The 11043-nt window shown below is 30.3% G+C and overlaps 1 protein-coding gene across 1 annotated transcript; it reads left to right on the forward strand.

The window, feature by feature from the left end:
• The first annotated feature begins 8094 nt into the window (after positions 1-8094).
• LOC106320145 (uncharacterized zinc finger protein At4g06634) lies at positions 8095-10599 on the forward strand. The gene is made up of 6 exons (XM_013758512.1): positions 8095-8345; positions 8425-8483; positions 8574-8779; positions 8862-8951; positions 9066-9209; positions 9831-10599. Exons 1-6 carry the CDS (start codon positions 8260-8262, stop codon positions 10392-10394), a joined length of 1149 nt encoding a protein of 382 aa, XP_013613966.1. The 5' UTR covers positions 8095-8259; the 3' UTR covers positions 10395-10599.
• Positions 10600-11043: the final 444 nt, after the last annotated feature.

Genomic DNA, 11043 nt, shown 5'->3' on the forward strand with positions numbered 1-11043 from the left:
ATTTAATGTATTAAAAATATTTTTACATTTAAATCAGTGCTTTTAAATTAGACCTAAACATGCGGTCAAACTGGTTTATCCGGTTATCTGATAATTCAATTTAGGTTTTTAAAAATATCCATATTTTAAAAAATCAATAAAACCCGAGACTAACCGATTGAATAGATGGATGACCGATATGTAATCCAATTTGATTTAAAATTTTATTGTTTCATAATTTGTTACCTTCTAATCACAATTTTAAAGTTCACAATTTTGCAATTTTATAAAATTTAGACATCGACAAAATTTTGATAGAAAAACAGATAGATATAAAATAATTAAGAACTATAAATATGTCTTGATCATATTTTTCTTTTTTTATATAGCTTAATTAATTTTATTATAATTATTTTCTGTAATTATCTTGTTAATAATTCGGTTTCTATTATAATCAGTTTAATTTTGTTGCTAACAATTAGTGTTAAGCAATTTTCTTTAGATAACATATATTTTGAATATTTTTCATAATTATTTTGGTTATTATATTTATTGTACAATGTAGAACGTTTATATATATATATTTATATGTAATTGCTATTATTAAATTATTATGTTAATTAAATAAATGATATAACCATTATTTAGAAAATATAATAAAATAATCCGTCAATTTAGTTGATTTTTTATTGAAATGTTTTTGTAGTATTCAAGCCTTTAAAAATAAGTTCTATTTATTTTTGTTGTTTTATAAATTATTTGAATTATTAAATTATTTAATTTATTTAAATAATTTGAAATAAAATTGTTAGAAATTATTAAAAAAATGAAATATAATATTTTATATTGTTTGGACATAAGATTAATTATATTGGTGTTTGGAAACATGGATAGTAGTATAAAGAAAGGAGTACATTTTTTGAAAACATGGATAGTAATACGAGGAAAGAAATATTAGTGATTTAATCTAGATTTAAATATATAGTAGAAAAATATATATAATTAAAAAACTTATAAATTGAAGGAGTGACACGTTTGGTGATTTTTGTATTGTCTGTGGTTATTTTGATACTACTGTCATGATAGCAGAACTAAACCGGGTCCACTCTTATCTCACATCGGTTTACTAGTCAAATGAAATAGCTGTAGATCAAACGGGTTCATTCAGCTGCAGAAGTCGTGAGTTGACAACATGACCGGTTCAAGTGCTCGAGTTGTTGAGGTATAAGTTTCGAAATGTCTTGTTTACCTTTACTGATTCATGATTCTTGGAAACACCTTTTGATTGTAAAGAAATAGGTCTTGTAGGGGTTATGTGTAGTGTAAGCTTATAGTAATGCCTGAACAAGACTTAGGTTAGGGTCCTCTTATTACCGATCAAAATACCAAATTAATTAATAATAAAATAGATTAATTTTATTTAAAAAAATCTGAATTAATTGAAAAAAAATAACGTCAATTTTAATGATGCTAACACCACTAACTAAACCCTAAACTTTAAATTTATACCCTAAACCCTAAATCCTAAACCCTAAACTCAAACCCTAAACCCAAACCGTAAACTCTAAACCCAAACCCTATATCCTAAACCCAAATCCTAAACCCTAAACCCAAACCGTAAACCCTAAACCCAACCATATATCCTAAACCCAAATCATAGACTCTAAACTCAAATCATATATCCAAACCTAATCCCTACACCCTAAACTCAAATCGTAAACTCTGAACCCAAATCTTATATCCTAAAGGTTTGGGTTAATATTGATGTTGTTTCTTTAGGGTTTAAGATTTGGGTTTGGAGTCTAGGTTTGAGTTTAGGATCTAGAGTTTGAGTTTAGGGTCTAGGGTTTGGGTTTAGAGTTTACGGTTTGGGTTTAGGGTTTACGGTTTGGGTTTAAGATATAGGGTTTGGGTTTAGGGTTTAGGGTTTAGAGTTTGAGTTTAGAATTTAGGTTTTAGGGTTTAGATTTAAGGTTTAGGGTTTAGAATTTAAGATTTAGGGTTTAGTTAGTTGCGTTAGCGTCATTAAAATGAGCGTCTTTGTTTTTTTTTCAATTATTTTAATTTTTTTTTTTTTTAAATAATGTATTTTATTATTAATATATGTGACATTTTAATTGGTAACAAGAGGGGAGATGAATTTAAAGGTTCATCCTCTGGATTAAACCTAAGTTTTGTTCATAATGTTTACATTGTAGTTTTTATTTATTTATAGACTTCCGATTTCACAAATAGGAAATGCTACTAGAATAAATTGTATCCGCATATATTAGTTTCAGTTACTCGATTATGTGACTTCTAAACTTTGCCTAGGGTGTTTTTCTGGTTGAAATAACAACATTTAGTTTCTCTTTCTCTATTAGATATCTTTATGCGGAGACTGGATCTTTTAGGAGCCTCCAGTATCTGGATATCTCCTTTAACAAGATAAAGATTTTGCCTAACGTCACATCTGTGTTTCATTGATGTTTTTAAAAGTTGCCCACAACATGCTGATGAAACTACCATCTGTTTAGCTTTGTTGCAAATTTTGAAAAATCTTTGACCTCTCAAACAATAAATCAAACATAACTGGGCTTGACAAACAAATATATTTTGGGCTCCATGCCTTGATGTATTATCTTCTTCCTCAAGCAAATCTGGTTTCCATTTGAGATGATAACTCTAGTTTATGTGATCCGCGCGAAAACATATCATGCAAGTGTTGCAGAAAATGAGTGTTTTCGTTAACTTGTTTCTAAGTTTTTTTTTTTTTTTTGAAAAAGGGCTTTTAACTTGTTTCTAAGTTCTCTACTATATATGTTTATCTTGTCTTTTCTGATGAATCTGAATGTTATTTTACAGGTTTATCTCACATACTTATCCACGGAGTTCGTTTTTTGGTCAAGTCCTACTGGGCGCGGTATTAAAATAATGTGTTATTGAGAAATACAAGACCATCTGAGGCTTGGACCTAGGATCTTGTCTTTTCAGATTTCTTTTCTTAAATATTTTGTGATGTAGTTTGCTCACCTTTAAAAAAAAAAAGCATTAGTGGATATTATTTTTGCCTTGTGTTGGGGGACCTACTAAAATTTCCTCTCTTATAAAACTTATTTCGTACAAATAATTTTTGGTGATTTCTTTCATTTTTTTACAGTCGGATTCGGACCGTCTCCACCGTAAAAAGATCCTCTGTTCCTTACGTTTTCGTTTCAAATCTCTCATCCTGTTTTTCAAGTGTTGTCGACATCTTTTACGGTGGTTTCGAGAGTAGAATTTTCAGGTGGTAATGATTTTGTGCTGCGGTTTAAGAGTTAGAATAAGGTTTTACGAGACGGATCTGTGGATCAGATCCGAAGTGTGTACCCTCAAGTTCTTCTCAGTTCTCTCTTCCAAATCCACGGTGGTGGAGTGGTTTCGATAAACAACATGATGGTTTTATGTTTCTTTAGAGCGGTATCTTGACGTGAAGCTGTTTTTTTTAAATTTGATCCTTCGTCGACTCTTGAATGTGCTATAAAATCTGCAACGAGGACGGGTGGTCTAAGTACAAGACGAGAGTATCTGGAGACGGTGGAGGCGAGTGGGTGTTAGGATGTAGTCCACACCAATCCACACAGTTGCTCAAAACTGGTGAAATCGTTTAGATCCAAAATTTCTTAAACGCTTGTACAGTTTTGTTTCTTTTCAGCTTTCATCTCTAGGAAACCCTTCTATCAAGCTAGGCGGTAGATTTATCCCCTATGTGTTTCTCTCGAGTACTAGTGAAAGTTGCTCACACTTTTTGATCAGTGTTATCTTTGGTGCTCTGGCATGGGTGATAGGCTGATGGGGTTTTTGGTGCTAACCATTAATCTTTTTGCCTTTTGATATGTTGTAATTAGATTTTTTTGATTTTTCGTTTTGTTTAAATCAATTTTCTGTGTGTTAATAGTTATTTATTATTTTTTCTTATTTCCTTTTTAATTTGACAAAGCCGTGTATAGTAAAAGAAAAAATTAATACGAAAGGGTTTAAGAAAAATCTCTCGTCTTATGTTAAATGGATTATTTATACAGTAATATAATGTGAACTGGCATAAAAATAGAACAGAACTCAATTACTTCTTAACTGCCATGTACAAAACGATACAAAGTTCCAATTTTCTACTCAAATCTTATCCACACTGACCAGAGAAAGTTATAATTACTTAATATGAACGATGAAAAGTTCCAAGTTTCCACTCGAAATCTGGCCACGTTCTTCTTAATCCATTATCAATGGGACGTGGACCCAGCCAAAACCACGAGATTCTCGAGATTTCGATCTTACACGAACATATGTATGCAGCCTACATAATTCGAAGTCGACGTATGTATGAATTTATATGATTTATGACAGCGCACCTACTAATTAAATATAGCAAACCTACAATGTTATGGCGATCTATGGAACACAAGAGATCAATAGTAGATATGCTTTAGCTAGGAAACAGTTCAGCTATATCCTGTCCATCTCTCAGAAGTCGTAATGCAGTCGACTCAACAGATTCTGAATTTAAATAACAGCAAAAAAGCAATTTGTTAGCATAGATGATAATAGCCACAAGGAAAATCAGATGCCACGATTTTTTTTGGTAAAATTGGATCAGTAAACTACTATTTCATATGAAACCATGTTACTTTTATTTTTTTATTTCATCGTATTGGTCCAGTCTATGGTTGATTCTTATGAGATTTTCCATGATAAAACTTTACTGAAAAGAACAAAAAAGAATTCTAAAAATTACTAATATGAATTAATTAGGGTTTGTAGTTCTAAAGTATGGTTAAAATGATACGGGAGTATAAATGTAAATGACCCATAATGCATGTGAAATATTAACTATGCATGTGGGTGCTACCCATTTATGCATGTGGGTGTTCAGTAGGAGTATTAAATACTGCGCAGTTTTCCATCTCAAGGATTGAATTTAGATGACGAGTTTGAGTTGCACAATTAATATATAGACTTAAATAATAATAATAATAAATTTTAAAAATTAATCGGTTAAAACGGGAGAAAACAGCTTACGGTATTTTCCAACTACGTATTTTAGCTGCACATAAACATTTTATAATTACTTATTAATACATCTATTATTAATTAAAAGCTATAATGATAAATCTTATATATATTATATTCATTATTAATATATAAATATTATAAACCACTTAATTTTATCTTTTCAATTATATAAAATTAAAGATTTTAGTTGATTAATTCTAGTTATGTATTTTCTATTTTAAATTTTTAAATTTTTAATTAAAAGATATTTTTTGGATAACAATACAATATATATATATAAGAATTATATTTTTTATTTTAAAATATTTTTTTAGATTTTAGATAATTCTTATTATTATTAATTTATTCAATTATTCAATCAAATAATTTAAATTCTTTTTATTTTTAACTTATTTATCAAAATAATTTAAATTCATTTTTAGTTTTAATTAATTTATCAAAATAATTTAAATTCGTTATTAACCGCTATAACTTTTAACGTGAGACCTCAAATACGAAAAATAATTAATAATATATAAATATTATAAATCACTTAATGTTATCTTTTCAATTAAACAAACTTAATGAGTTTAGTTGATTAATATTTAGTTATGTATTTTTTATTTTTTTATTTTTAAAGTTTTATTAAAAATAAAAATTTCGGATAACAACACAATATATATAATAATTATATCTTTATTTTAAAATATATTTTTTAGATTTTGGATGATTCTTATTATTAATAATTTATTCCATTATCTATCAAAATAATTTAAATTCGTTTTTATTTTTAAAATAATTTATATATTTTATTTATTAAGGGTATAAACGTCATTACCGCTCTAACTTTTAAAGTGAGAGCTTGAATGCGAAAAATTATTTCGCAAATAATAGTATAGATAATTTATGATAACCAACTAAAAATATTTAAAAATATCATAGATAGATAAGTAAAATTACCAACTAAAAATAATTAAAAACATGACAGACAGATAAGTATTAAGCAAAATAAGCAAATAAAAATATTGAAAATATTGATAAATAAGAAAAAAATCTACAACTATGGAGAAACCGACACATAAGCCCAAATAATAGTATAGATAATTTATGATAACCAACTAAAAATATTTAAAAATATAATAGATAGATAAGTAAAATTACCAACTACAAATAATTAAAAACATGATAGACAGATAAATATTAAACAAAATAAGCAAATAAAACTATTGAATTATATTGATAAATAAGGAAAAAAACCTAAAACTATAGAGAAACTGACATATAAGCCAAATCAGTTCATAAATAATAGTATAGACTGGAAAATCTCTAACCATTCTTTTTTTTTTTTGTCAACATTTGTATTAAAAAGTCCATGGGCTGATATTGATACAAATGGATCAAAGCTAAACCCTTACAAAATTACCGCAAACTAAACCCAACATTAAAAAATTAGAGATAAGGATGTCTTTAGAGCTGTACTCCACGTGCTTTCTGCTGAGTAAAGATAAAGATTACGTGTCACGCAAAGGGATGGTGCTGCTTCTTCACCGGATCCGCCGTATGCAAGAAACTTCCGGTGGTGGATAGAAACAATTTAGCCAGCAAACCAACTTTGAATCCATTTGTACGCTTCAATCTCTCAGATCGCCTATGCTTTCCTTGAATTTCACTCTCTTCATCAGATGTTGAAATTACCAAGCCACCATGAACGATTCAGCAAACAGTCTTTGTCAAAACACTTGTTTATAAAACAAACTTTGACTTTTCTTCAACTGAAGTAAACCGCCAAGCAAACATGCAAAGCTCCCTTTTTCACTTCTTGCGAAGACTTTGCCAAGATTATAAACGCAAAGATTGATATCTTAAGAAAGTGAAAATAGAGGATAACTAACGAAGAGAAACGAAACTCTAAGAAAACAGTCGGAATTTCAGCTTAAAACAGAGAGATGAAGCTTTAAGTACACACACAACAAAAAAAACCTTCAACTCCTAATCCGAGAAAGTTTAAACGTGTGGATCAACTCGGATTTGGTTGAAAACCACATCAAAATCGCCACTGCGAAGAAGATAATTCCGCAATCGGAAAGGAGAATTCGCCGAGTGAAAGAAAAGATTTACAACAAAACATAGCTCTCTCCCTCTCTAACTAAGCTCTATCCTATGAAAGATTTGAGTCTGGTAAGAGGTATAGAGCTTTCTCGAGAAAAACCTCTCTCTAAGAGAGGAGAGAGAAGCTCCAGGCTCAGTACTAGAAACCTACATGTCTTAATTCTTATTATAACATGTTAAATTGCATTTATGAAATTTTACATTTTTGATAAAATGTTCCAAATATAACAATAACTTATATGTATCACCATTAATGAAAAATTTAAATTAATAAAATAACTATAAGTATATAATTTTTTACGTTAGCTTAGAATTGAAAATTAAATAAAAATATGTAATTTTTACATTTTGAAAATTAATTATGAAAATATTTGTTAGTTAAGTGTTCAAGTTATGCTTTAATTCATTAATTGGTATAAAAAGAAATCAAATTTCAAACTAGTGAATTTATTCTTCTATGATCACCATAAAATATGTCTGTTGAACAAATTTTAGTCAACTTGTTGAGTTAATTAATAAATTTGTTTATAATATAATTCATATTTTATTAATTTAATAAATAAATAAATATGCTTTAACTAGAATAAAAAAATATGTATATACATTCAAATATATATACATATTAAAATAAACATAATCATAAATACACTATATAATAAATAAAATTTATTTTTATAATATAAGTTTAACGAAATTTGAAACTAAAAATTAAAATTGATAAAAAAAGATATAACTTAGAAAAATTAAAATTACTTTTTTTACTTTAAGAAAAATATGTTTTAAATTTTTTTTATTACTATGTATGTCGCATAAAACTTTTTAATATACTTAATAAAATAAGTTTTTATGTTTTTTTTTATGTTATATAGTGCAATTGCTCTAAAACTAATTTCCAAACCAAACATGTAAAGAAAAGGCTATTTATTTATTTTTGTATATTTGCAGAAATCTGTTTATGAAAAAAAAAATCAATTTCCAAATCGGAGAGAAGTAAAGTAACCCTTGATTTACCTATCTTTCGAGTTGGAAAGAGGAGAGGAATCGAATCGGGGCTCCATTGGCAAAAAAAAAAAAAAAAAGTATTATAGGTGAAAGATGGTCTATCGTTTTCTTCCACGGAGACTGTAAACCCTAATAATCACCAATTCCAAAACTCAACCTTCGATGGAGCAGTATCCTTATCAAAACCCCTTCGAAAGACGCCCAATCCTCAAATCCAAGGCTCCTGCTGTTAAGTGGGTCAAGGAGTGGTAAAATTCGAAAAATATCTTTTCCTCGCCTCTTTACATATATTATGTAATCGAGGATAAATAATTGTCCTTTCTTCAGGGTTCCACAAGATATTGTTGCTACAGGTGGAAAGTGTTTTCTTCGCAAATGGGTCACAGGTAACAGAGATTACTCTGGGTGTTGGATACTTACTTGATCTACTTTCAGATTGTGATTATTCTGAATTGTATTTGGTTTGTTGGTAACAGAGGAAACGGTGAGGAGACTGAAAGAAACAGAGAAAGAGCCTACTACTGATGTTCCAGACCCTGAGCCCGAACCCACTTCTGAGATTTTATTTCTCTGCAGTTACGAGGGTTGTGGAAAGATGTTCTTTGATGTTAGTGCCTTGCGGAAGCATTCCCACATCCATGGTGAAAGGCAGTATGTTTGTGATTACCCTGGATGCGACAAGGTAGTATTATTGTAATAATAACCTTAAACGTGTTCCCTCGACCTGCTTAACTGATTCACTCTTCTTCTGTCTTCTGTAATAGAAATTTCTGGATAGTTCCAAGCTGAAGAGACACTGGCTCATTCATACTGGGGCTAGGGACTTTGTTTGCACTTATGAAGGCTGTGGCAAGGTTCTAGATTCCTTTTACTCTCTTTTATTAGCTGATTTTGTTTTTTTTTTGCATGTATAAATGCTATTAGGACGTTTTACCTTGTACTATTGTAACTTTAGATGATTGGAACAGGCATTCTCCTTGGATTTTAACCTCAGATCTCACATGAAGACTCATTCACAAGAAAACTATCACATATGTCCCTACTCTGGGTGTGGAAAAAGATATGCTCATGAATACAAGCTTAAGAACCATGTTGCTGCCTACCATGAAAAGGTTTTTCATTTCTCATATTCTTTTCCTTGAATTATGTGTGCCTTGTGCACGTAGACAGAGCCTTCCTTAGCCTGAAAATCTATCAGAATAGGTTTACATTCTCTTTCCTAGAGGTTGGCCTTTAGCTAATGTTGTTAAGGGTTTAGTTATCTCACTTGAAGGAAGCACGTTACTCTGCTATGCTATTGCTATCTTTATTTCTGGTGCATATAACTCTAATTGATATTATTTGCAACCGTCTTGTGGTGTCCACTATTATTAAAATAGGTTGAAACTAGCAGTTCTTTAGACACAATGATTTTGGTGTTAGAACTGTTCACTGTTTTGATACTCAAAATGTGCTTGTGACGATGCATAGCTAGAGAAAGGCACCCTTTATTTATCCCTTTGTTAGCGTCTTAGAACTGTTCTCTCTCTATTATTAAGGCTCAATGATTCGGTCTCCGAAGCTTTAACTGTTCATACTCAGAGTGACGTTGCAATGTATAGCTAGAACAAATGCGTAGATTCTTCTTCCATGTGTACATCTTTGTAAGCATTAAAAGTATGGCTTATTTGTCTATCTTTGTGTGCATCTTAGGACTGATCTCTCTCTTTCAATTGTCACAACCGTATTGACAGAATGCTGCTGGAGAGACGCCTAAATACATGCCACCGGCAGAGAAAGTATCAAGGACTCCCAAAACACCTGCAACGGTTTATGGCTCAGCATCTTCGGAACGGCCATATGCATGCCCTTACGAAGGGTGTGAGAAGGCTTACATACATGAGTACAAGCTTAAACTCCACTTGAAGAGAGAGCATCCAGGGCATTTAACAGAAGAGAACGCAGAGAACCCCACACCCAACAAGCACGAGCTGGAAGAAGGCAGTGACCAAGATTTTTACAGGAAGCACGCTAGCAACGGGAAAAGCCAGCCGCATAATAAACAACAGAGCAGAGCTAAGCCAAACATGAGGACACCACCAGCCAAAGCTGGAAAGAAAGGCTCAACCTCTTCACCGGCCAAAGCAAGGATGGTCAAAAAACCATGGCAAGTAAAAGAAACGTATGAAGGAGAAAGAGAAGAAGAGGAAGAAGATAGTGAGGAGACGGAAGAAGATAGAGAGAACGTGGATGATGGCTGGAGGTTTGGGGGAAACAATGAAGAGGATGACGATGAAGAGACCGAGGATGAAGACTAAGGTATTACTTCGTCTGAAAGCCATAGTTATTTTTGCTTACTTTCCATATCTTTATGCGAAGGTAAAGTTGAGTGAGTAGCTGTATTTCTTCATTCCTCTTTTTTCGTTTGCACCCCTTTGACAATCTTCTAGTTTTAATGCACTGTACAGTTACTGTGTTCTCAACATTTTCAGGACGTTCATTTCTCTCTGTTTTTTCTTGTTAAACTCTAAGCGATGCTACTCCTATTTTTTTTTATATAATTTTCTTTTCAAAATGTACCACTATTTACAACAATTTCCTAAAAATGTACTCACATTATATAATAATTTTTGAAAATATTATTGTTCTACCGTTTAGATTTTTTTTGATAAATTCAAAACTAAACGCTATCTATATTTTTATCAACAATAATAATGAAAAATCTATTAAGTTTAAAATATTTAAAAATGAAAATTCATTACGTAAATTTGGTATTATAATATGTCCAAATACTATTAGTATTATTTGCTGATTTGTTATCTTCTCCATAATTTTAAGTAATTTTTTTATTTGTCATGTTTTTATTAAGTTTTAGCTAAATCATTGATTTATTATTAGTTTTTAGCGCAGTCGCTAATTTATTAATTTTAAAAAATACCCTTAATGAACCATATATATAAACGTTTT

Source organism: Brassica oleracea, unplaced genomic scaffold (genome assembly GCF_000695525.1).
Source record: "Brassica oleracea var. oleracea cultivar TO1000 unplaced genomic scaffold, BOL UnpScaffold00829, whole genome shotgun sequence".
Lineage (NCBI taxonomy): Eukaryota > Viridiplantae > Streptophyta > Magnoliopsida > Brassicales > Brassicaceae > Brassica > Brassica oleracea.